The sequence below is a fragment of the Theropithecus gelada genome, chromosome 8 (genome assembly GCF_003255815.1).
Source record: "Theropithecus gelada isolate Dixy chromosome 8, Tgel_1.0, whole genome shotgun sequence".
Lineage (NCBI taxonomy): Eukaryota > Metazoa > Chordata > Mammalia > Primates > Cercopithecidae > Theropithecus > Theropithecus gelada.
In genome coordinates this window covers 101101937-101129313 of record NC_037676.1, presented here as the reverse complement: position 1 = coordinate 101129313, position 27377 = coordinate 101101937, and the positions used below count along the sequence as shown (strand labels likewise).

At 38.7% G+C, this 27377-nt stretch overlaps 1 protein-coding gene across 3 annotated transcripts in view; it reads left to right on the top strand.

Moving 5' to 3' along the window:
• The window catches only part of STK3 (serine/threonine kinase 3), a 466952-nt gene that overhangs the window by 171346 nt on the left and 268229 nt on the right, over positions 1 to 27377 (top strand). For all 3 annotated transcript variants that reach the window (XM_025393760.1, XM_025393762.1, XM_025393761.1), the window contains 2 exons: positions 7623 to 7703; positions 15322 to 15450. In XM_025393760.1, coding sequence (XP_025249545.1) covers positions 7623 to 7703; positions 15322 to 15450 — 210 coding nt within the window. The remainder of the gene's footprint in view (positions 1 to 7622; positions 7704 to 15321; positions 15451 to 27377) is intronic.

Below are 27377 nucleotides of genomic sequence, written 5' to 3'. Positions count from 1 at the left end.
TGTTGTAGATTCAGATGATCATTGGCATTTTTAGCAATAAAGTGTTTAAAATCTTTTTTACTTTTGATTTTTATAGGTACATAGTAGGTGTATATATTGGGTACATGAGATATTTTGATACAGGCATATAATGCATAACAATCATCAGGGAATAGTGGGTATCCTTCACCTCAAACATTATTTTTATATTGAGGTATATATATATTTTTTCAGACATAATGCTATTATATACGTAATAGACTACAGTATAGTGTAAACATTTATATGTCCTGGGAAAACAAACATTTTTGTGTTTTTTGCTTTATTGTGGTATTTGCTTTATTGATGTGGTCTGAAACCGAACCTGCAGTATCTCTGAGATATGCCTATATGTCTTTCCTGTGAATACTTTTAGTATTTTTTTCTCTATACAAAATTTATACCTATACAAATTGCTATGTTCAGCAATTTGATCATAATATATCTTGGCTCTCTTTCTCACCTTCTCTCTTTCTTTGTGTTTTATCTTTTCAAATTTGTTGAATTTGATGCATCTGTGTGGGTTTATGGTTTACATAAAATTTGGAAAATGTTTCTCCTTATTTCCCTCCTTCCTTGCCTTACTTTTCTTTCATTACTTCCCATCCCGTTTGTTTATTTTTCATGTGGGACTCAGGCTTTTTGTTTCTTCCTTTATTTAAATAACATTTTTTCCTTTTCAAATGATTCATGTTTTGTGCTGCACTGTCTAATCTCATTTTAATCTTATTCAACACAAATTTTGTTTCAGATATATATATATTTTTTGTAGATAAAGATGTGTTTTATTTTAATGATTGATCTGTATAATCACCAAGACCACTATGTACAGACAAGAAAAGGGAAGCTTTATTTCCTGGTCTCTTGCTCCTTGGACAAAGTCTTGATATGCTCTTCCCTCTTTGCCTGGAGGCGCTGTTCGTGGTACTTGCATGCGTCCTTGATCTTAGACCAGCAGGCCTCTGCCTGGTCAGCCAGGAGCATCTTGTGGGGCTGTGTGCCTTCAGCAGGCAGATGTGTTCCATGAGAATCGGCCTGTTTTTGAACACACTCCCTTTTACCTTCAGGTACAGGCTGTGATACGTGTGGCAGTCAGTCTTTTTAGATTCACAGTATCTTTGAGCAGCTGACGCAGAATTCCTGTTCTCCTCACCCAAGTTATCTTCTCTGGCATTTGAGCATTGGCTGTACCCTTTTTGCTTACCTGTGTCCATATACCTGCCCTTCTGGCAGGCCAAGGTGCTTTTCTGGCAGTGAGTCCAGGAACGGACAGTCACCGACTTAACGGACAATCAGCCCACCTTTGATCAGCTTCTGGATGTGCTGACAGGAGTTGGCATGGCAGATTTCATTGGTCTCCTTGGTGTCCAGCCAGATCTTTTTGCCACAGCAGAGGATGCTAGAGGTAAGCCTCTTCTGAAGCCTTGAACATACTCACAGCTTCTGCTGCAGCAACAAAAGCAGATATTTTATTTTTTATCTCTTAAATTTCCATTTATCTTTCCCTCATCTTCCATTTCCTTTAACATCTGTGAGTATGTGAAAGTATATTCATAAGAGCTTTTTATAAGATATTTATCAATTTCACCGCCTCTGTTGTTTCTGGGTCTGTTTTATTGACTAATTTTTCTCTTTATGAGTTATAGTTCCTGATTACTCATAGGTTTAATAATTTTTGATTGATTTTTTTGACATTGTTAATTTTGTTTGTGAATGTCGAATTTTGTTTTGCTTAAGTTACGGACTCGTTCTGGTAGGCAGTTAAGTAAGTTGTCTTGTGGTTTGGCTTGAGGCTTTTGAGGTTAGTTTTTAAGCTACTCTAGGGAGAATCTGGAATATCCTTTATCTTTTGGTAATATAATCTCCTTTCTAAAATAATGCTTTTCTGAGTTCTTTTCTGAGTGACCTTTATATTCATGGAGTTCTTTCAACTCTGGATAGTAGGAAAGATTCCCTGCCTTGTGATACGTCTGGGAATTTTGCTTTTTATTGCTCCCTGATTGTTTTTTTCCCCTTTAGAAACTGGTTTTGCTGGGCTTTGAGGAGTGTTTTGTAAGCTTGCACAGACTGGCATTTCATGGAAACCTCTAGATAGATTGCTGAACCTTTTCTCTGCATAGCTCCCTTCTCCTGATACTCTGTAATGGAAGTTCTATTTGCCTTGATTCCTCACCAAACTCTAAGCTCTATTTCTTCAACTCAGCAAAATTGCTTGGTTCTGTTTGAGTTCTTCTTTTCCTGTGCTACAGTCTGACATAGTCTCTAGATCTAAAGCCTGGGTGATGGCAGGGCTCATCTTATTTCTTCTCCTTCTCTTGGGGACCTCACTATATCCAGTTCTGGAATACCTGATAGCCAGCATCTGAAAATAGTTTCTTACATTTTGTTGAGTTTTGTAGCTATTTACAGCTGACAGATAATTCTGCTTCCTGTCACACCTGGTGGCTAGAAGTGGAAGTTCTACAATGGATACTTAAACTTCGAAGCTGCTTGAACTTTTGGTAGCTTTTGATGTAGCCAAATATTACCTTCTTGTGCTTCATGACCTCATTTCTTAAATATTGGTGTTTCCTTGATATGTGTTTTGTGTTTGACTCTTATTTTTTCTTAGACATTTTCTTGATGATTTTGTCTCTTCTGAAGGCTTTAAGCTATGTGCTGATGACACCAAGAATTATATTTCTAGTTCAAATCTCTCCTGAGATTTGTAAATCCAGTTGCTTACTGGAAATCTACTTTTAGATGACTAGAATTGAGCCCATCTTATTCCCCTCCAGACTGTTTTTTTTTTTTCCTGTGTTTCCTACCTTAGTAAATGGCATTACAATCCACTCATTTGCAAAAACAAATTAATGACATTTTTTGTATGGCAGAAAATCAAATAGATGGCACAATTAAAAATAAGTGAAGTCAAAATGAAAATGAAAATGTTTTTAATCTCAAAAAAAGGGCTAGTTTCCTTTGTATACAGATAAGAAAAGGACTGAAAACCCAGTGGAAAAATGATTAAAGAACAAGTAGGTGATTTTAGTTTCTTAATCATATTGAAAAGATGGTCAACTTCACTCATAATAATACAAGTTAAGTCTACACTGAGCTAATAAGTTTTCATCACAGATTGGCTAAAATCCAAATAATTTCATTAAATACCCTATTGGTGAAACTGTGGGAAAGAAGGGCTCTAATATATTGCTTGTTGGAGAATAAATTGGTACAAACTCTATGAAGGACAACTTGCTGAAATCAGTATATGTGTATATATATTTATAGAACATACAAGTATAATAGGTAAAATGTACCATAATGTAATCAATAATTTTAATAATTACCATATAGTTATTATAATAGTGATCTTATGTTTTACCACATTATTAAAATTATGTTATGTGATTATATACTTGTCAGTATATCTACTTTTATATTGATGTGTGTATGAATGTGTCTGTATTCTCAGTTTCATTTCTGGGAATTTATTCCACATATATTCTAGCACATGTATTAATTGACTTATACATAAGGTTACTCATCGCAGCATTGTTTATCGTATCAAAAGAGAACCTTGATGTCCGTAAGCAAAAGACTGGGCAAGTAAGATGTGCTATATCTCTGTAATTGAATAGAATGCAGCTGTAAAAAAGAACAGTGATGCTTTATACAGGTTTAGAATCTCTTATCTGAGATGCTTGGGACCAGAAGTGTTTCAGATATCTGAATTTTTTTTTTTTTTTTTTTTGTATTTTGAAGTATTTGCATATACATGATGAGATATCTTGGGGCTGGGACCCAAGGCCAAACATGAAATTTGTTTTGTATCTGCATTATACACATAGCCTGTGGGTAATGTTACACAATATTTTAAGTAATTTTCTGCATGAAACAAAGTTTGCATACATTGAACCATCAGGAAGCAAAGGTGTCACTATCTCAGCCACCCATGTGGACAGTCTGTGGGGTTGTTTGGCATCACCATCATTTCTGACTCTGAATTTACATGCTACTGATAAGCAATCATTTTCTTATACTTGCTCATGCATAAGTACTTACCTGTAAAAAACGTGGCATAACATTAATACAGTGGAAAATAAATATGATCAGGGTAATTAAGCAGCACAGTAGCATTACCAGAATACCTGTATCAGCTTTTAAACAGCAGGAACAACAAACAACGGCAGGCTTTTAGTTTTCACCTATGATGCTGATTTTTGATTGAAAGGTTACTATTATACACTGTGTGCGTTTTTGTTTTGTTTTGTTTTGTTTTTTAAGGTGAGAAGAAACATCAGAAGCAGCTGAGGGACCAGGAAATAGGTCCGCTAGGGATAAGGAAACATTCTGCTGGATGGCTTTTTAAAATGTTTCCTCTAGAATCGTCTGCCTCATTAACAATGGCTTTTGTCTTAGAAGTCTCTCTTTGCCGGGCGCGGTGGCTCAAGCCTGTAATCCCAGCACTTTGGGAGGCCAAGATGGGCAGATCACGAGGTCAGGAGATCGAGACCATCCTGGCTAACATGGTGAAACCCCGTCTCTACTAAAAATACAAAAAAACTAGCCGGGCGAGGTGGCAGGCACCTGTAGTCCCAGGTACTCGGGAGGCTGAGGCAGGAGAATGGCGTGAACCCGGGAGGCGGAGCTTGCAGTGAGCTGAGATCTGGCAACTGTACTCCAGCCTGGGCGGCAGAGCGAGACTCCGTCTCAAAAAAAAAAAAAAGTCGTCTCTCTTTGATGTTATAAACTGACGTGATTTCTTGTTCTGTTAAGAATGCATTCTACTTTAGTCCTAAAATAACCCCATCACACCATGTCATCTTCTGGCACTTTTTCTGCAATGTTAACATCTTCTTCATTGTTACTACTACTACTACCATAACCTTGATTCAGAACCATTTCTGCTATTTCTTTTTTCTTTTTTTGAGATAGGGTCTAACTCTGCCACCCAGGCTGTAGTGCCATGGCGTGATCTCAGCTCACTGCAACCTCCACCTCCCAGGCTCAGTCTCCCAAGTAGCTGGGACCACAGGCATGTGCCACCATGCCCACCAAACGTTTGGTATTTCTTAATAGAGAGAGGGTTTCGCTGTTTGCCCAGGCTGGTCTCGAACTCCTGAGCTCAAGCGATACGCCTCCCTTGGCCTCCCAAAGTGCTGGAATACAGGCATGAGCCACCGCGCCCCGCCCATTTCTGCTATTTTACCATTGGTCAATGAATGAGCAACTGTAGACTCACTATCAATGTTAAAAACTTATTTGATATCCATTTCTTCCAACTTACTGAGAGACTCTGAAGGTATTTTTTTTTGCATATGTAAGAAAGTCAAACATCTTTTTATTTTTATTTATTATTGTTTTTAAAATTTTTAATTAATTTATTTTTTTGAGACGGCGTCTTGCTGTGTTGCCCAGGCTGGAGTGCAGAGGCGCAATCTTGGCTCACTGCAGGCTCCGTCTCCCGGGTTCACGCCATTCTCCTGCCTCAGCCTCCCAAGTAGCTGGCACTACAGGCGCCCGCCACCACGCCCGGCTTATTTTTTGTATTTTTAGGAGAGACGGGGTTTCACCATTTTAGCCAGGATGGTCTCGATCTCCTGGTGATCCACCAGTCTTGGCCTCCCAAAGTGCTGGGATTACAGTCATGAGCCACCGCGCCTGGCCTGTTTTTTTTTTTTTTTTTATCTTGACATACAGAATCCTTCAAAGTCACTGCCTTGTTCATCATCATTACTGAACATAGTTGCAAGCTAGAGATTGTGTCAGGTATGTACAACTGTGTCTTTAGATACTGTGTTCCAGTCATTGACAATAGCATATACAATATTCTAAATGCTAAACTGCTTTTGAAAACCTTACACGCTCATATGTCTGTTCACTGCTGCAGGTAGGCTGTTCAAGAAAGTGTTTTTATATTTATTCTTTATTGATCTGAGGATACCCTACTCACTTGCTGAATTAATGAAGTCACATTTGGGGGAAAGTACATGGAATAAACATTATTTTTAATGAGATTTTTCAGCGGGAGGATGAGCAGAAGAGTTGTCAAGGAGTAACAAAATCTTGTAGTCATCATCCAGTCCAGCTTCCCTGCAGCAAACGCGAACCACTGCTACAAAATGTTTGTGAAACCAATCAGAAAAGATGTCCGTGGTGACCCATGCCTTTTTGTTAGTCTAGTAATGAACCCAGTCTTTCCCACACAGCAGGTTTATACTTAGTGTGCCTTCTGTGTTAGCACCTCCCAGCACAGTTACTCTGTCCATGGCATTCTTATCCGGTAGGGGCTGTAGTCAGAGTCTTTCTGGGGAACTAACACCAAACTGTGATGTTTCATTAGCATTATAGACTTGTTCTGGTGTCAGATTTTCATCAGTGATGGCCTTGGCAAACTTGTCAATGAATTTTTCTGCTTTTTCATGATCAGCAGTTGCTTTATCACCACAGATCTTTAAAATTTTAATGTTGTGTCTTTTCTTAAATTTCTGCAATCAGCCTGTTGAATATTCACAGTTCCCTTCAATTTTCAGTTCATCGTGATATATCTTTGCTTGTTTCATGAGCACCATACCATTAAGTAGTATGTTTCTCTGCCATGCTGACAGATTTACTCTTTCAGTATACATTTGAGATCTTCATTTTGGTTTTCTGCAGTTAAAAAAAATTTTTCATTAACTTCTGTTCATTGACACTTCAGCGTAGAACTTCAACAATTTATCCTTCTGTTTCTTCAGGTTGTCTATGGTGGTCATTCCAACACCATGCTCTTTTGTAAGACATTTCCCACACTGTTGTCCAGTTTATCCAGCAGCTTGACTTTTTGTGCTAGAGATAAGCATAAATGCTTCCTGTTTTTCTGTCACTTACTCAGATTTTCAACATTGTCTTTGTGCCACAAAGCAGAGAATAAGGAAAAAAACCCACAGTGAGTAATGCACAGTCTTGGCTCCATGTGGGGCATCGTGGGGAACCTATCATTGGTGCATCTGGCCTGTACCTGTGCCATTTTATTACCCTTCTTTGGATGTGCTTGGGTGGGAGAATCTGTGCATGCATGGAAAAGATATGTCGGAGCCGAAGCGGGCTGAGGAGGATCTTTTTTCCTTAAATTGTGTTATGTGCTTACAGTTTGACTGTGACTCATTACATGAGGGCAGGTGTGGAATTTTCCATTGTCAGTATCATGTTGGTGCTCCAAAAATTTCAGATCTTGGAGCATTTTGGATTTCAGATTTTTGGATTATGGATGGTTAACCTGTATGGAAAGCTCTCTAACATAGTTTTGTCAAGTGGAAACAGTAGACAGCATAACAATATTTATAAAGAAGGGTGTGTATGTGCTTCTTATATATTCAAAGGGGAGGAATTAAGAATATGTATTCATATTTGCATAAAGGTTTCACAAAAAACTAATAAAAGTGATTATTTTTGGAGGTGTTGCTGGGCACATGAGGAACAGGGCTTGAAAGGAGAGAGTTTACTATATATGTTTTTATATTGTTATAGTCTTCTGAATATATTAAAATAAAATTAAAAACTTTGTAAAATTTTAAAAATTAAAAATTTTGTAAAAGGTCTTTAAAGAAAATATTTTCTTTCTTCTTTCTTTTTTAAATCAGTAAACTAAAAAAGCTGAGTGAAGACAGTTTGACTAAACAGCCTGAAGAAGTTTTTGATGTATTAGAGAAGCTTGGAGAAGGGTAAGTACAAAAAATATGAAAGCGTCTAAATAATTTCAGAATAATTTAAAAAATATTGTATGATATTAATCTTTCAACTAGAATATATTTGTATGAATTGAATAGTATTTAGTAGTAATTAAATTTGGCAGGTGATACTGAATTTTAAAGATTAGTTTGTGCTAAATCTGGTAATAGTGTTTTTTCAGAGAAAGTAGGCTATATATATAAGCAAAAAGCAGGAAATGTGCTGTGAAATGATTTTCAAGAGATTTGTTAGTTCATCCCTTATGGCATTCTTATTAATATGCTTGAAGGTTTTGACTTTGTTAGGCAAACGAACATAAGGCCATCCTTTTAGATCTTGGGGCTCATTTTATTTTGGAAAAGGTAAGTAGTTGATATTACAAGAATATCTTAGTGAGGAAAACAGTTTGTATAGGCAGAAGAATAGTTGACATGGTTTCAAAATAATAGTAGAGAAACATGTCTCGGTTCGAGCAGAGAGAAAGGTAGGGAGCGTTTAATGGAATGGCAAAGTATAGGAGAATTTTTAAAATAATAAAGGTACAAAACAGAATTAAAAGAAGCTTATAGATCAGCAAGAACAAGGACAAGGAAATAGAGAAAATAAAAAGGTAAAATAATAAGCTAGGCCAGGCACAGTGGCTCACACCTGTAATCCCAGCACTTTGGGAGGCTGAAATGGGTGGATCACTTGAGGTCAGGAGTTTGAGACCAGCCTGACCAACATGGAAAAACCCCATCTCTACTAAAAATACAAAATTAGCTGGGCGTGGTAGCAGGCGCCTGTAATCCTAGCTACTCGGGAAGCTGAGGCAGGAGAATCACTTGAACCTGGAAGGTAAAGGTTGCGGTGAGCTGAGATCACGTCATTGCACTCCAGCCTGGGCAACACAAGCGAAGCTCCATCTCAAAAAAAAGAAAAAAAAAAAAATAAGCTAAACATGATGGAAGGAATAAAATCAAGTGTATTGGCCGGGCGCGGTGGCTCACGCCTGTAATCCCAGCACTTTGGGAGGCCGAGGGGGGTGGATCACGAGGTCAGGAGATCGAGACCATCCTGGCTAACATGGTGAAACCCCGTCTCTACTAAAAATACAAAAAACTAGCTGGGCGTGGTGGCGGGCGCCTGTAGTCCCAGCTACTCGGAGGCTGAGGCAGGAGAATGGCGTGAACCTGGGAGGCGGAGCTTGCAGTGAGCCCAGATCGCACCACTGCACTCCAGCCTGGGTGACAGAGAGAGACTCCGTCTCAAAAAAAAAAAAAAAATCAAGTGTATTTTTCAGTAAATGTTAATTCTTCCATTAAAAGACAAACTGTTAGAGTAAATGAACATGTGAAACCTACCTATATTTTGTTTATAGGAGATGCAAGTAAAACAAATAATGGAAATATAAGGCTATTTATTTATTATTAATAGAGATGGGATCTTGCTATGTTACCCAGGCTGGTCTTCAACTCCTGGCCTCAAGTGATCCTCCTTCCTTGGCCTCCCAAATTGTTAGGATTATAGATGTGGGCCACTGTGCATAGCTTATAAGGATATTTCTTATAAAAAATATTATGTAAGAGATGAATGTACAAATAAAAAAACAAAAAAATAATAGCAATTTTTATATTAGATACATTAAAGTTTAAAAGATTTCAACTAAATAAAGAGGTATATTAGGTAGCGATATGAAAGACAATTTATAACAAAACATGTCAGACAACATGGCAGCTAAATTTATGACAGAAAAGCTATTAGTGATGTCACAGGCATCTAATAAAAGTATAATTGTATGGGAGATTTCAGTGTATCTCTTTTAGAATTGGACAGATATAATAGAAAAAAGAGAAAGGACATAGAGGGAGTTAACATTATGATGAATAAACTTGATTTTATAGAAATGTAAATATATATAAAGTAAAAATATATAAAGTACCTGTATGTCTATATAACTATACATATATATTTCTTGCGGACCTGATTTTTTGGTGTATGTTCAAGGACCATTGATAAAAGAAAAGTTACAAATTCTAAAAAATAAGAGATTTTTACTGGTCACATTTTCTGATTGTATTAAGCTATTCATGTGTTGTTATAAGAAAAATACCTGAGACTGGGTAATTTATAAAGAAAAACTTAATTGGCTCACAGTTCTGCAGACACTACAAAAAGCACGGTGCCAGCATCTGCTTCTGGTGAGGGCTTCTGGAAGGTTATAGTCATGGAAGAAGGCAGAGGGGGAGCAGATGTCTCACATGGTAAGAGCAGGAGCAAGATAGGACAGGGGAGGTGCCAGAGTTTTATTTTTTTTATTTTTAAATTTTTTTGAGACAGAGTTTCTCTCTCGTCATCCAGCCTGGAGTGCAATGGCACGATCTTGGCTCACTGCAATGTCCTCCCGGGTTCAAGGGATTCTCTTGCCTCAACCTCCTGAGTAGCTGGGATTATAGGCGCCTGCCACCATGCCCAGCTAATTTTCATATTTTCAGTACAGATGAGGTTTCACAATATTGGCCAGGCTGGTCTCGAACTCCTGACCTCAGGTGATCTGCCCACCTCGGCCTTCCACAGTGTTGGGATGACAGGCGTGAGCCACTGCACCCAGCCTGTCACACCGTTTTAAACAAGCACGTCCTGTGAGAACTCACTTACCATCTCAAGGACACCAACAAGCCATGAGGAAACTGCCCCTATGACCCAAACGTCTCCTAACAGATTCCACCTCCAACATTGGGGATTACATTTCAAAATGAGTTTTGGAGAGGACAAATATGCAAACCATATCACTGATTATACTCACTAAATTAGAAATAAGTAGTTATAATACGACAAAATCCACACCAACTGGAAATTAGGAAACATAATCTGAAGTAACTTGTTGATTGAAGAGGATATTATAAATTATCTACAAAACACTGAAAAGGAGAACACATTGTGCCAGTATCTATGGAATACGGTAAAACTAATTAAGAGAAAAGTTTTAGTTCTAAATTCATTCATTACTAAAGAAGACAGGCAAAAAATAAACTTAGTGCTTAAAGAACTTAGAAAAATTATGAAACATACTGAAAGAAACTGAAGATTGAATTAAAGAAAAAGCTGAAATTAATGAGATAGAAAAAAAATTAAAAATGAAAAATATGAACCCAGCGCAGTGGCTTATGCGCTGTAATCCCAGCATTTTGGGAGGCCGAGGTGGGTGGATCACTTGAGGTCTGGAGTTTGAGACCAGCTTGACCAATATGGTGAAACCCCATCTCTACTAAAAATACAAAAATTAGCCGAGCGTGATGGCATATACCTGTAATCCCAGCTACTTGGAAGGCTGAGACAGGAGAATTGCTTGAACCCAGGAGGTGGAGGTTGCAGTGAGTCAAGATTGTGCCACTGCACTCCAGCCTGGGTGACAGAGCGTGACTCTGTCTCAAAAAAAAAAAAAAAAAGATAAATACATATATGTTTATACATACATAAGCTTTCGAAGAGATCAGTAAAATAGTTAAACCTCTTACAGTGTTGACTAAAGAAAATAGAGCAAAAATACAGCAGATTTAGAATAAGAAGGAAGATATAGCCAGTGATAGAGAAATGATTAAATAACTGTTAATTATAAAGATACCAACTCACAGCATATTATTTACAATAGCCAAAATGTGGAAACAACCCAAATGTCCATCTACTATCCCAGATGAATAAACAAAATGTGATATGTCTGTACAAGTGACCTTTTAGCCATGAAAAGGAGTGAAGTACTGGTACATGTTACAGTGTAGTTGGACCTACAAAATATTATGCTAAGTGAAGGAAGAAGCCAGATATAAAAGGTCACATATTGTATGATTTCATTTATAGAAGTATCTAGAATAGATAAATCTATAGAGACAGAAAGCAGATTCTGTATATTTTGGAACATACAGATAACGTTTACACAGCACTGTGAACCCACTAAATGCCATTGAATAGTACACTTTAAAATAGTGAATTTTATGTTGTGTGTATTTCACCTCCTCCCCTCCAGAAAGGTTCCAATTATGTTTTATACACTGTTTAAAGGACAGTTAATTATAGCTTTTTTTTAAAAAAATGAAGCTAGTGTAACTTTAATACTGATACCCAGATGTACAATAAAAGAAAACTGTAATTCAGCCTTGCTTTGTCACTCATGGTAACTGTTCCCACCTTGTCTCAGGTGAATAGATGTTGCCACTTCTCTTGTGTTGGGATCCTGTTATCTATTAAACTTAAGGAGCCAGTTTCACTGTTGGCATATTTGTCATCTTTCCCCTGCACTAATAGAGCTTTGATTGATGATGGTATCCTCTGGACGCTTTTTGAAAACATAGTTAGGGAGTTTGTGAGCATGGCACATATAATATATATCCATCTAGTATCCCATTTCCTTGAGTCTTTGATATGCTTCCTTTGGTGTGTACTGAGGCTCACTTAGCATCTCACTTAATATGGGCCACTGTTGAGTCCAGGTTACAGTTAACTGGCTGAGCAACTGTTAGGGACACCCCCAACTGTTTGAGCTAACACGCTGAGTCTGGAATTTCTGGTCTTTCATCCATATCAGTACATTTCTTCCTCTCTGGATATCTTAGAATTCGCTCTCACACATATTTTTTAGGGTTCTGATAAAAATTGGCAAAATCTTGCAACTTTTTTAGTGTGAATAGTAACTGCTTGGGTTAAATTTTATACTTGTCTCCCTGGTATCTATGGGAGTTGAGTATAACTTTGGGTCTGGAAGCAATGAGAAGTGGTGGTGGAGTGGTCTGGAGGACCACTCCATTCTCCTGAAAAGTGACTGCTTCAGGAGGTGGAGTCTTCAGGCATTGTAAGGTTAATTTTCTCAGACAGGAGGGCAGAGTTGCTTTTGGTAGCAAGGGAGGCTTGATAGGATTTGGGGATTCAAGGTACTCAGATTAATGAGAATCTATCTAAATGTCCTAATACCAAGTTCTCTAGGTACTTCTCTTTACTGTTACATGCCTTAACTTTAACATAACAGACCTGATGCTGATGTGAATTCAACTTGCAATGTAATTCAGCTTCCAGTAAGACTATACCTAGAGTTTGTTTTTCAGAAATCTCAACCCTGTTTCTGTAAGAATTAAGAAATTCAGAAGTTTTCTGATTCTCTTAGTCTTGAGCTGGACATTTAAGCCTTTAGCTTGCTGTGTTTGTTCTATAACTTTTCCAGTGCAGGCAAAGGCAGCAGCCCATTCTATAGTCCTTATACTTTATTTTCACCATACATTGTATTGATATAGCTACTTGGTCTTTTAAAGCTTTGCTTAGACTCCAGGCAACTAAGGGTGATAATTTAAGTAACTGTTTGCCACTGAATGCCATAGACCATCAGTGTTCTATTTGTTATTTGTATTGAAATCATTACTATCTACATATCTGTATTAGTCTGGTAAAGACATACCCGGGACTGGGCAATTTACGAAAGAAAGAAGTTTAATCGACTTACAGTTCCACGTGGCTAGGGAGACCTCACAATCACGACGGAAGGCAAGGAAGATCAGGTCACATCGTACGTACACGGATGGCAGTGGGCAAAGAGAGAGCTTGTGCAGACAAACTCCCATTTTTAAAACCATCAGATCTCCTCGTGAGACCCATTCACTGTCATGAGAACAGCATGGGAAAGATCTGTCCCCATGATTCAGTGATCTCCCACTGAGTCCCTACCACAACACATGGGAATTATGGGAGCTACAAGACGAGATTTGGGTGGGAACACAGCCAAACCATATCAACATCTAAGAAAGAACTAATTCAAGATTCTCATCTTTAAGATTCTTTCCCTTGGAACCGCTTCTTCTACCATAAACTATATTGCTATCAAGGTATAGTCAGGAAAGAGAAGCTACTCTATGTACTCTAGATATAAAGAGTTTAGTAATAAAGTTAGGAGCTCAAATGAATTGTGGAGGGGCCAGGGATGCAAAGCTCATGAAAACTGTTGCCGAAGGTTGAAGGTCGAAGTCAGCATTGAAGATCTCAGCCTGAAGCACTGAAGTGGGTGTTTCTCAAAAGCTCTCTGGGAATCTGCTGGAATCCTGCAGTATTGAGAAACTTCCACCAGCTACCTCAGTCTGCAGCACTGGTGGCTGTTGGAAGCTCAGCAGGAAGCCGTTGTGCACTTCATATCTGTCAGTCCATCTGCTACAACTATATCTGGAAAAAAATGGTTTCTCCTTTTTGCATTCACACATGCATGTTCTTCCCACTGGCAGACTTTTAATGAGGAACCGTTCAGGGAAAGGGATTCTGGGAAATGGGGATTGCAGCTTCTCTTTTGTAATGCTGAGGAGTCCTTAGAAAGGAGTGATGGTGTTGCCTAATTGACAGTAGATGATCTAGCACTGAATTCTGTGTTAGCTTTTGAAGGAACATACACACATACGGCTTTCAAGGGGAGATACACGCACATACATTCCCCCACACCCAGCCCACTGTGACTTTGGGTACCAAACCAAATTAAATTACTTCAGAGAGCCCAAAGAAACAGAGGAGAGGATAAAATATATTTTATTGAAGTAGTCGCTTTATCACTTGTTTCTCTCTTTTTCACTTATTTTAAAAGATTATAAATCTGGAAGGGCTTCTGTATAGATTTCTAATATTAGGAAACATTCAGTGTCTTCCATTGGCTTGCTTTTCCTTGTCTTCTGTAGAAAAATATGGTGAGAAAAACATGATTTTTGGAGTCAGAATGTGTTTGAATTCTGGCCCTACTAGTCTGTTTCTAATCTTTTAATGACAATAATAGTGTTTTTCCTTATGGTTGTGAGGGTTGAATTTCGTAATGCATATAAAACACCTAGCACAGGACCTGGTTTATAGTAAGAACTCAGTACATAGTAGTGTTTAACCTCGTTTTTAAATTCTTACTAAGATACAAATGGCTTCTTCCTTCTTTGGTTTTGTTTTTTAAAACACGTGAATATTCAGTTGGCAAAGTTTCAGTAGTTGTAGCAGAGACAGGTTCTGGGCAAGTGACTTAGACCCTATTCCTCATTTTATTTACCTGTGAGCGTGTAGTTTTTCTCTTGAGGAAAAGGTAGTGAAAGGGACTTTTAAAAAAGACACCTTGGATCTCTAAATCAGGTAGAAGCGGATGGCTACAGATTCCTTGCTTCTCTAACTTTGATGTTAATGTGGTCCCCAGCTGAGGGTTTTAACTGTTCAGGTACTCTGAACAGACGTGTGACTTTTTGATATTCCGGGGGTCATTTTCCTTGAGATCAGCCTTTTCCCCTAATTTGAGACTTTGGCTATTTTTAATGTACATTTCATTCTTTTAATTTCCATTTATGTCTTCCTAATGCTGCATTTGTTTGAGTTGACAAAACGTAAGTCTGTTTCTTTCATTCATAAGAAAAATAGCTACTCATTATATATTAACTTGATTATTTTAACTCTGTAGTTGAAGCAATAAAGCTAAGATATAATTCATTAACTTTTAAAATTGTTACTTGTTTATTTTGATTTTTTAATTTTTAAATAGTGTTTTAAACTAAAAAAGACAATCCACAGAAAACTCATAGACTTTTAACCTTATAGTTACGATGTTTTATAGGAAAAAAATAATGTCTTGGTTTCTTTTAGGTCTTATGGAAGTGTATTTAAAGCAATACACAAGGAATCTGGTCAAGTTGTCGCAATTAAACAAGTGCCTGTTGAATCAGATCTTCAGGAAATAATCAAAGAAATTTCCATAATGCAGCAGTGTGACAGGTATGAAGAGATTTTATTTCTTTGCTTACCCTTGTTTTGACAAGTTTTGCTGATAACGTATAACAAAATTTATTCTTTGATCATCTGTTTAGTTTTCATTTCTTTTTCTTTTCTTTTTTTTGAGACGGGGTTTTGCTCTTGTTGGCCCGACTGGAGTGCAATGGTGTGATCTCGGCTTACTACAACCTCCGCCTTCTGGGTTCAAGTGATTCTCCTGCTTCAGTCCCCTGAGTATCTGGGATTACAGTCATGTGTCACCACGGCCGGCTAATTTTGTATTTTTAGTAGAGATGGGTTTATCCATGTTGGTCAGTCTGGTCTCGAACTCCTGACCTCACATGATCCACCTGCCTTGGCCTCCAAATGCTGGGATTACAGACGTGAGCCACCACGCCCAGCCTGGTTTTCATTTCTGACTTCCCACTGTAAGTGAGATTAATCCTTTTAAGGCAGATGAGGATGGCTTTGTCAAGTGTCTTTAGGACTTACAGCTCTTTGCAGCTTTTCTGCTTAAAAGCAGAAATGAGACTGGATGTGGTAGATCACACCTGTAATCTCAACCCTTAGGGAGGCCAGAGCATCGAGGGTAAAGGAGCCTGGGAGTTCAAAGCCAGTCTGAGCAACATAGTGAGACCCTTTGTCTACCAAAAGAGAAAAAATTAGCCAGGTGTGATGGCTTGGACTTGTAGTCCTAGCTACTTGGGAAACTGAGGTGGGAGGATTGTTTGAGCCCAGGAGTTCAGGGCCACAGTTAGCTATGATTGCAGCACTGCACTACAGCCTGGACATTTTTAGCACAACTTTATGGATGAGAATGAGTTTTTGATGTTAAAGGGGTCATTTAGCAGTATGTATTGTATAATCACTTTTACTAATTAAGAAATCATGTTTTATGCAAATCTAATTCATTCAGCAAACATTCACTAAGCATCCCCAGTTGACCCAGTACTGTGCCAGGATCTAAGAATGCCAAAAGAACTAAGATACCTTTTTCTTTTTGAGGGATCAGTAGTGTAATTGGGAAGACAGATATATAAATAAATAACTGTAATATAGCACACTCATTGTACTGACTGGTGCATGGGGTAATGTGAAAAGAAGAAGGCAGGGCATCTTTCTCAGCCAGTAGAGCCAGGAAATCTGGAATGCTGACAAAGAGTTAATTTGGTGAAGAAATGGAGTGATAAGGGAGAGTCAAGGGAATGACAGGTAGAAAGGTAAAAATAGCTCATTGGGGTGTGCTCATCTGACAAGACTTAGAATTATTGGAATGGAAAGTATGGGACAGAGAACAGAATGAAATGAGGTTGGATAGTTAAATGGAGCTGATGGTGAGGAGCGTCTTATGCAATGTTAAGTGGCCTAGGCTTTATTCTATAAGGGATTCAGAGTGTATAAATTATGACTATGTTTAGCCTAAAATTACTTAACCACAGAGGAATTTATTATTCTCCCTTAACAAAAGGTCTGCTGGTACAGCAGCAACAAAGGAACAACCAGGTCTCAGCCTTCTTTTCTTGTACTCTGTCATCCTTAGCATATACTTTGTCCTCATGCTTATTATCTCAGGGCTACGACAGGGCTGCTATAGCCCCAGCTTTATGTCTACATTCCAGGCAGGAGGAAGAAAGGAAGAAGCAGGGAAGGGGCTTTCCCAGAAACCTTCAGCTTCAGTCTTATTTGTAAGAATTGTCTCATCTGTGACTTAGAGCTGGTGACACAGGGTAGTCTGGACACATTGTCTCCCCTTATCAATTCAGGGCCCTGTAATTAGAGATTTATGGAAAGCTTTCTCTCCTGACAATACATAGGATCTATAGATTGTAAGCTTCTTGGCTAATGAAGTGATTGCATAATCCTAGAGGAACTTTGCTGCTTGGATCTGTTCAGTTTTGCTTTTTTTTAGAGTATGCTGCATATTTAAATTATGTTATATATTTCCCACAGCATGTGAAATTCAAGTGGTTGTAGAAAAAAAAAGATACATTCCTCAACTGTGGTTCCCACAATTTGATATAGAATAGGAGATGAGATAGCATAGTGCTCGGCCATCAGGTATGCTTTATACTTGCCTGATGCTAGCATTATTCTGTTATTATGGTTAAAAATAGTTCAGGAATTAGCATTGTACTTTGAGTGTTGTCTGGGAAAGTCAGGTTCTCAAATATTACTATTACATATCTCTTCCCTTAATCTTTATAGGTCTTGGAATCTGTCAAATCTTGCTCAGATTTCTGCAACAGCATCTTAATTGTTCACTTTGTCTTTCATTTTTGCCTCCTCCAACCCATTATCTTCCTCGAAGCTAGAGTGTTTTTTTCTAAAATGCAAATGTAATCAAGCATTCTCTGTTTAAAACCTGTGGCTCCGCATTGCCTCGAGAAATCGAGTCTCCAGTCCTTCATGTTCCATCTGGTGCTTACACCTCCAGTCTGTTCCCTGAGTTTCTCTTTTAAGTGTCTGTTTACTTGTATTCTATATCATCTAAGTCTTAAGTTCCTTGAATTCGGGGATTGTATTTTACTCAGTGTCCTTGGATCCTGCCACATAATGGTTACTCAGATACTAATGAGTACTTCTATTTAATAATTTCTGTTTGGGCAACTCAACTAGACTATTCAGAGGGAATTACACATTTAACATTCTAAAACCAGTTTTAAACATTCCAGACAAGCCTTTCAAATTCCTGTGTGTCAAAGGCATCATCATGTACTTAGTCTTTTAGCAAGTCTGAGAATCATCTTTATTCCTTTTTATGATGCTTCTGATGATACTGAGTCTTGTAGATTTTCCTTCTGAAATGTCATCACTATCTTTATTCTTCTGGTCATTCCTTAAGGAAAGGAACCATATATTTTTCTTCATTAGCACCTGTTCAGTGCCTAGCAATATATTTTTTGACGAATGAATGAATGAATGAATGTGGTATGTATGAGGAGTATGAGGAAGAGCATTACAGTTTGAGGGGACCCTAAGGAAATCAGGTACTTATTCTTGCTATGCACTTTAAGCTTTTAAAGCGAAAGAAAAGTAAAGAATACAGTGGGAAGGAAATGTGAATAGAATTCTAGAACTTTTGTACCACTTTATAGCAGAATGCCTTGCACATAGTAGGTACTTCTCAAATATTTGTTGAATGAAATAAATGGTGAAGCAAATATTGATGAAAAATGGTTTGTGCCTTTTAGATTTCACTGTCAAATTCATATTGTAAGTATGAAGTTGCGAAGGATCAAAAATCAGTTGGCTAAAAGATCCTAAAATGCTAAAAGATAGGACAAGTAAAAAATAAATAAGGGCTGGGCATGGTGGCTCATACCTGTAATCTCAGCACTTTGGGAGGCCGAGATGGGTGGATCATCTGAGGTCAGGAGTTCAAAACCAGCCTGGCCAACATGACAGAACTCCGTTTCTACAAAGATACAGAAATTAGCTGGACATGGTGGCAGGTGCCTGTAATTCCAGCTACTCGGAAGGCTGAGGCAGGAGAATCACTTTAACCTGGAAGGTGGAAGTTGCAGTGAGCCGAGATTGCACTATTAAACTCCAGCCTGGGTGACAGAGTGAGACTCTTTCTCAAAAAAAAAAAAAGAAAAACAGTTAGGAAATGACAGGGACAAACTTAGATTTTAGCTACCAATAAATAATATTAATGTAAATGTGTTATTAAGAAATTAGCATAAAAATGATTGGAAGAAAACAGTATGAATTGAAAAATTCCCAAATAATACACTGAAATTTTGGTTAGGGAAAATGAGATACGCATTTCTGAAATTTAGCTATTAATACATTCAGCTATTTGTGAATTTGGTAAAATGTCTTGCTTTCTATACTCTATAAAAAGACCAGAGGTGGTGTTTTTATCTTTTTTTTGTTCTTTTAAGTGAATATTTAATAATGGGCTGAATACCACATGTTGGCATAAATATCTCAGGAAGCCCATCTGCTTTGTTTATTGCTAAATGTGCAGTGCCTAGTTCGGTACCAGGTACAGAGTAGACATTTAATAAGTATTTATTAAATGGATAAATCATGGAATGTTATTGCTAGACTCAACTTTTGTGGGTCAGCTAGTTTAGTGTTTTTCAAATCATACCCTGATCTAAGAAGGTACTTTTAGTGGCATTTTCTTCACTGAAGAATTGAGTAGAATGAGAACTTCATTATTGCTTTTATCTTTTTTATATATGGGACTCTTTTGAAATTTTTATTTGAGGAAAAGTCTTCTAGTGCTAAAGCATATTTAAAAACAGTTTTGCAGATACAGAAAATGAGACCTAGAGCTTTTATGTGAATTGCCCAAGATCACACTGCTAGTTAGTGACTGAGATGCAATAAGAACCCGCATTTACCCTACTCTAGGGCCAATGTTGAAGAAAGCAATGTCTGTAAAAAAATTCCAACAGTTCAAAGTGAAGCACTCTCAAGGCATTCCTAGGAGTAGAGGTAACAACTGGTTAGCAATACTATGTGCCAGGTAATACGTACACAAGGGAACCACAACTGACACAGTCCCTACTCTCCTGGTGCTTATATGCCAGAGAAGGAACTTTTCACATTTAAACAAAGAGAAATAATGTTGATACAAATCAGGGCACACACTTATCCTCTTTTTACCTGTTCAACTAGTATGTATTGAGTACCTCCTACTCCTAAGTGTAGCCCTGATTTGCTCTCACAAGAGATACCACAAAGAATGGGTCTTGGCTGGGTGCCGTGGCTCATGCCTGTAATCCCAGCACTTTGGGAGGCTGAGGCGGGTGGATCACAAGGTCAGAAGTTTGAGACCAGTCTGGCAAACATGGTGAAACCCCATCTCTACTAAAAATACAAAAATTAGCCTAGCGTGGTAGCAGGCGCCTATAATCCCAGCTCCTGGGGAGGCTGAGGCAGGAAAATCACTTGAACCCGAGAGACAGAGGTTGCAGTGAGCCAAGACTACACCATTGCACTCTAGTCTAGGTGACAGAATGAGACTCCATCTCAAAAAAAAAAAAAAAAAAAAAGAATGGGTCTTAGGCGTTGGAGAGACTTTCACTGAGCTGGAAGAAACAGATGAATGGGTAGGCTATTTCAATACACAGTGTGGTAAGAGCTGTGATGGGATAGATATGGAGAAGTATGTGGGTTGGAAGAGATATCTATCATGTTTGGGGGTTCAGGGAAAGTTTTCCCAGGGAGGTCATAGCTAAGCTGAGTCCTGATTGATGAGTTAGATTTGCTGGGCAAAGAGAAGAGACAACTCTTATGGCGAAATAGAGCATTTTCAGCTGGCCTGTTCAGGGTGTCACTGCGCAACCCTTGGCTTCTACCAGAGCATGCTACATTCTTACCTGTTCTATTTCCTCATGTTTCTAGGTAAGATTCCATTTGAACACGGCTTCTGACATAAAAAAAATAAAAATAATAAAAAGCTTGAAAATCACCATATTGGAGGATTAGTGATGAACTTTGGCAATTTGTATCAGCTCACGTGTATATTCAGTTTTGGGGTGGGCCAAGAAATAAATTGCTGTGTGATTCAGCTTTATGCTGGAAACAGCTCAGTTTCCGTAGAATATCCACATTGCCTTTGTAAAAACTCTTATTTATACTACCTACTAAGTTACAGAACACTACTAAGATTGTAGTAAGATGTTGATGAAAATGATGTAATTAAAAATAGCCATTTCTTTAGTATTTTAATTATCACATGCCCATATTAGGAAGACTTTTAAAAAAATATGCCTTTAGCAATATATGGTTTTCTTCAGTTAGAATGAAATTCAAGTTAATATTTAAAAAGTCACCTTTTGATTGTACATGGTGGCTTATGCCTGTAATCCTTGCTCTTTGGGAGATCTTGGTGGGCAGATTGCGTGAGCTCAGGTGTTCAAGACCAGCCTGAGCAACATGGCAAAACTCTATCTCTAAAAAAAATACAAAAATTCGCCAGGCATGGTGGCACGTGCCTGTAGTCCCAGCTACTTGGGAGGCTGAGGTTGGGAGGATTGCTTGAGGTCGGGAGGCAGAAGTTACAATGAGCTGAAATCATGCCACTGCACTCCAGCCTGGGTGACAGAGCCAGACCCTGTCTCAAAAAAAAAAAAAAAAAAAAGAGTCACCTTTCAAGCAGTATTTTCAAAGTATTCCATTTTCTTTAATTATATGATGTTGTTGATGGACACTTAGATTGATTCCATATTTCGGGTGTTGTGAATAGAACATTTGGATTTTTGTAAGAAGCTTAAACGTAATGATTCAGTCCATATAATTTGTATCATAGGTAGTGTTTAAGTAACGTACAGTTAGATGGGAGTATGTAGTCCTTTCTCCATTTTTCCCCTTTGGGTTTTCTCATTTTTTTAAAATACTCTTTCTATTTTGAGTTGTGATACTAGAGGAGGACCATTAGGATAAAGAGTGTAGGGAGCTATGAAATGAAGATGGAAATGGAAAGGGTGTGATCATTAGGTATGAGATGAGAGGAAGCCCAGATGCCCCCACCCCCTCAAAAAAAAAAAGAAAACCAGAACAAGATACATCATTTTATTGGACTGAAAGCGTTTACATAGGGGAAGGGAAAAATTAATGAGACAGGAGGATGAAGTGGAGAGAAGATGCATAAGAAAAAGGCATAGAATGTGGTTCATGATTGGCATGCTAGTTATTAAGGCATCATATTTCACCTCTGCTTCCTGGTGTAGTCTGTAATTTCCTTTGTGTGTTCCTGGTTCTTTCACCCAGTGAAATTTTCAAAGGCATAGCTGCTTACTCCTATTTAAAAGAGACAAAACTAACCAGGCACGGTGGCTCACGCCTGTAATCCCAGTGCTTTGGGAGGCCAAAGCAGGAGGATCACTTGAAGCCAGGAATTTGAGAGTAGCCTGGACAATGTAGTGAGACTCTGTCTCTACAAAAAATAAAAAAAATAATTAGTTCAGGTGTGTGCATGCTTATAGTTACAGCTACTTTGGAAGCTGAGGTGGAAGGATCACTTGAGCCCAAGAGTTTGAAGCTACAGTGAGCTATGATTGTGCCACTGCCCTCCAGCCTGGGTGACAGAGTGATACCCTGTCTCTTAAAAAAAAAAAAAAGAATAACAAAAGTAATAAAACTACAGTTAGCCCTTTGTATCCCGCTTGTTCTGCATCGACAGATTCAGCTAACTGCATATTGGAAATATTGTGAGAAAAAAAGCAATAGAAAAAAACAATAAAAAAAAAAACCAATGCAGTATAAAAATTATTTACATAGCATTTACATTGTATTAGGTGTAATAAGTAATCTAGACATGATTTAAAGTATACTGGAGGATGTATGTAGTTATATGCAAATACTGTGCCGTTTAATATAAGGAACTTGTGCATTCATGGATTTTGGTATCTGTGGCGTTCCTGGAACCAGTTCGCCATGGATACTGAGGGATGACTGTGTATAGAATTGCTGGGTTCCAGTACAACCTGCGAGTCCATATACTGGTTTAGTTAAAATTCTTAGGCATATGTCTGAATTAAAACTTTCTGCACTGCTTAAAATTTATATACAGGTATACCTTACTCTGTTGTACTTCTTCACTTTGCAGATGCTGCATTTCTTTTTTTAATTGAAGGTTTGTGGCAGCTGTACTGAGCAAATCAAGTCCGTCAGCACCATTTTTCCAATAGCTTTTGCTTGCTTCATGTGTCTATGTCATGTTTTGGTAATTCTTCCCATATTTCAGATATTTTCATTATTATTATATCTGTTATGGTGATCTGTGATCAGTGATCTTTGATGTCACTGTTGTAATTGTTTTGAGGTGCCACGAACTGCACCTTTATAAGATGGTGAACTAAATGTTGTGTGTATTCTGACTGTATCACTGCTAGGCCGTGGGCCTCATCTCCCTTCCTTTCCTCAGGCTTTCCTGTTCCTTGAGACACAATATTGAAATTAGGCCAATTAGTCATTCTACAGTGGTTCATAAGGGTTCAAGTGAAAGGGAGAGTCACACAACTCTCACTTTAAATAAAAACTAGAAATGATTTAACTTAATGAGGCAGACAGGTTGAAAGCCAAGATAAGCTGAAAGCTAGGGTTCTTGTGCCAAACAGCTAGCCAAGCTTGAATGCAAAGGAAAGTTATTGAAGGAAATTAAAAGTGTTACTCCAGTGAGCACGAGTGGTAAGAAAGTGGAAGAGCCTCATTGCTGATATGGAGACAGTTTGAGTGGTCTGAATAGAAGTTCAAACCAGCTATAGCATTCTCTTAAGCCAAAGCCTAATCTCGAGCAATGCCCTTACTCTCTTCAACTCTATGAAGGTTGAGAGACGTGAGGAAGCAACAAAAGTTTGAAGCTAGCAGAGGTTGGTTCATGAGGCTTAGACAAAGAAGTTGTCTCCATAACGTAAAAGTGCAAGATGAAGCAGCAAGTGCTGATATAGAAGCTGCAGCAAGTTATCCAGAAGATGTAGCTGAGATAATTGATGAAGGTGGCTACATTAAGCAACAGATTTTCAATGTAGATTTTCAATGTAGACGGAACAGCCTTCTATTGGAAGGAGATGCCATCTAGGACTTTCCTAGCTAGAGAGAAGTCACTGCTTAGCTTCAAAGGACAGGCTGACTGACTCTCTTGTTAAGGGCTAATGCCTCTCATGACTTTAAGTTGGAGCCAGTACTCATTGCCCATTCCAAAAATATTAGGGCCCTCAAGAATTTTGCAAAATCTCCTCTGTTTATGTGACAAATGACATTTATTGATTTGTGTATATTGAACCAACCTTACATCCCAGCAGTAAAGCCTACTTGATCGTGGTGGATTAACTTTTTGATGTGCTGCTGCATTTGGTCTGCAAGTCTTTTATTGAGAATTTTTGCATTTATGTTCATCAGAGATATTGGTCTGAAGTTTTCTTTTTCATTTTGTCTCTGCCACATTTTGGTATCAGAATGATGCTGGCCTCGTAGAATGAGTTAGGGAGGAGTCCCTCCTCCTTGGCTTTCTTGGAATAGTTTCAGTAGGGTTGGTACCAGCTCTTCTTTATACATTTGGTAAAATTCAGCTATGAATCTTCCTGGTCCAAGGGCTCTTTCTGGAAAACAAAAATTTGTGTGACTCACTGTATTGTGATACTTGCTTTATCGAGGTGGTCTGGAATCAAACCTGCAATATCTTATAGATTTGCCTGTATATAACACTGGAGGGTTACAGTGTTTTGAGTGAAACTCTCTCCCCCTCTTCCCTAGCCTTTAATAATCAACATGATGGTTTAAAAACAGATGTTAGAACATCTAAATAATTGGAGTTAGTTAACTTGCTGGCTAGAATGAACAATATCATGTTTGATCCTTGACAATCCTTCACAGGATAATATTTAAATGCTAGTTTGATTGTATTATTTCCTTACATAAATTCCTTCAAGGGTTCTGCATTGCCTGGACTGCCCTTTATTCTTTGTCACTAGTCTAATGTTTTTCCATTTTTCTCCCTAGCGTCTGCTAATAGGCTTGTTCAGTGAATGTTTGTTGTTTGAATTACTTTTAAAAAAAATTAAATAAAGTGAATTTGAATGCATATCTGTGTTAGTGGAAATAGACTTGAGTTTAGAAGTCTCAGGTCTTGAACTCTCTGAGCCTATTGGTAGCTGTGTTAGCACTTAAAATTTTTTTTTTTTTTTTTTTGAGATGGAGTCTCGCCTTGTTGCCTAGGCTGGAGTGCAATGGCGCGACCTTGGCTCACTGCAATGTCTGTCTCCTGGGTTCAAGAGATTCTCCTGCCTCAGCCTCCTGAGTAGCTGGGATTACAGGCGCGCGCCACCAGGCCCAGCTAATTTTTTGTATCTCTAGTAGAGACGGGGTTTCACCATGTTGGCCAGGCTGTCTCGAACTCCTGATCTTGTGATCTGCCCGCCTCGGCCTCCCAAAGTGCTGGGATTACAGGTGTGAGCCACCATGCCCGGCCTCACTTTTTAATTTTTTAAAATGACAGCTTTAAAATTTAGTCTTTAGTTTGCCAGTCTTAAGTTGTAGGTTCTGTATGCAATTGTAGGGAGGCACAGTAAATAAAACAGAAGAAAACTTGTTTATTGTTTCCCAGCTCCCCAGTCTGTACTACTACCACATTGTGTTGTGTGTACCTTGAAAACATCTCTTGAATTTGTTTTCTATGCTATTTCTACTACACTCACTTTAATCCAAGCCACCAGCATCTCTCTTTTAAAATATGTGCTTTAGGGCTGGGCGCGGTGGCTCATGCCTGTAATCCCAGCACTTTGGGAGGCCGAGCTGGGTGGATCACAAGGTCAGGAGTTCGAGACCAGCCTGACCAACATGGTGAAACCCTGTGTCTAGTAAATACAAATTATCTGGGCATGGTGGCAGGTGCCTGTAATCCCAGCTACTCAGGAGGCTGAGACAGGAGAATCACTTGAACCCGGGAGGCAGAGGTTGCAGGGAGCTGAGATCACGCCATTGCACTCCAGCCTGGGTGACAGAGTGAGACTCCGTCTCAAAAAAAAAGTGTGCTTTATTATTACTCCCATATCATGAAGCCAACAGATTAAGAGACTATTGCTGTGGAAAAGATATATTGTTATACATACAGCTCACAAGAGAAGGAGGAGTGCTGTGTCACAGAGGGCTCCACAGGGAAGTACCAGGGTCAGTTAGGAGGCAGAGAAAGTGAGGGGGAAAAAGTGGGCAAGAATCTTTATGTGGTTTCTGTGGGAAGGGACAGGTGAGACGGGGTAAAACAGGTTTAGGATTGGCTACTTTGAGTATTTCAAGTGAGTTCTGGGGCATAGGGCTTTCTCTGGTTGTCTGGTATCTGGCCCTGGGGCAATTTGGGCAGGGGAAAAGTTGACCCTAGACTGTAACCATAGAGGTGGTTGGAGGTTTGGGCTCTAGATAGGTTGGTGTGCACATAAAAGACATCCTTCCATGGGAGTTAGTTTGCTGTCTCTAGAAATTAGCTAACCCTGAGAGGGGCAATCGCTTCAGTTTTAGCAAGGTCCCAGATGTCAAAGCATCAAGAATACAGAAAATAAAAAGAGATGCTTAATATAATCTCTGCATGGACTAACACTGCTTTTTAATTGGTCTCTCTATATTCACATCTGCTTCCCTACAATCTAGCTTTCATTCAGCAACCACAGAAACTTTACATCATGTTATTCCTCTGCTTAAAATTCTTCACTGATTTTTTCCTGTATTTCAAATAAAGCCCAGTCTCTTTACCTTGGTTTTGAGGCCCTTCATGGTCAGGCTTCTCCCTACATATGCAGCTCCACTATGTCCTACTGTATCCTTTACTCACTTTATCCTAGGCCTGCTAATCGTTCAATTCTTTGACCATGCTTTGTTCTGTCTTTCAGGGCCTTTGCAGGGCAGTTCTTGGTGCTTAGTTATCTGGCTAACTTCTAGTTAAGTTTTGCATTTTAGCTTAAATGTTATTCCCTTGGAGAGTCCTAAATTAGGTCCTGTCTTAGTTTTTTTGTGTGATTTATTTATTCATTGGTTCTTTTATTTATTTATTTTAATTATATATATATTTTTTTGAGATGGATCTTCGTTCTTTCGCCAGGCTGGAGTGCAGTGGTGCGATCTTGGCTCTCCGCAACCTCTGCCTCCTGGGTTCAAGCGATCCTCTTACTTCAGCCTCTTGAGTAGCTGGGTTTATAGGCCCGCGCCATCACGCCTAGCTAATTTTTTTTTTGTATTTTTAGTAGAGACAGGGTTTCACCATGTTGGCCAGGATGGTCTCGATCTCTTGACCTCGTGATTCGCCTGCCTCGGCCTCCCAAAGTGCTGGGATTACAGGCGTAAGCCACCGTGCCCGGCCTGCTTGTTCAGTTTGTGCATATGAGAAGAGAGCTACTGAGGATAAAATGCAAAGCAAGACAGATTGGTACCTATCTTTATGGAGCTTCTATTCTTCTAGGGGAGGCAGATAAAAGTCAATGACA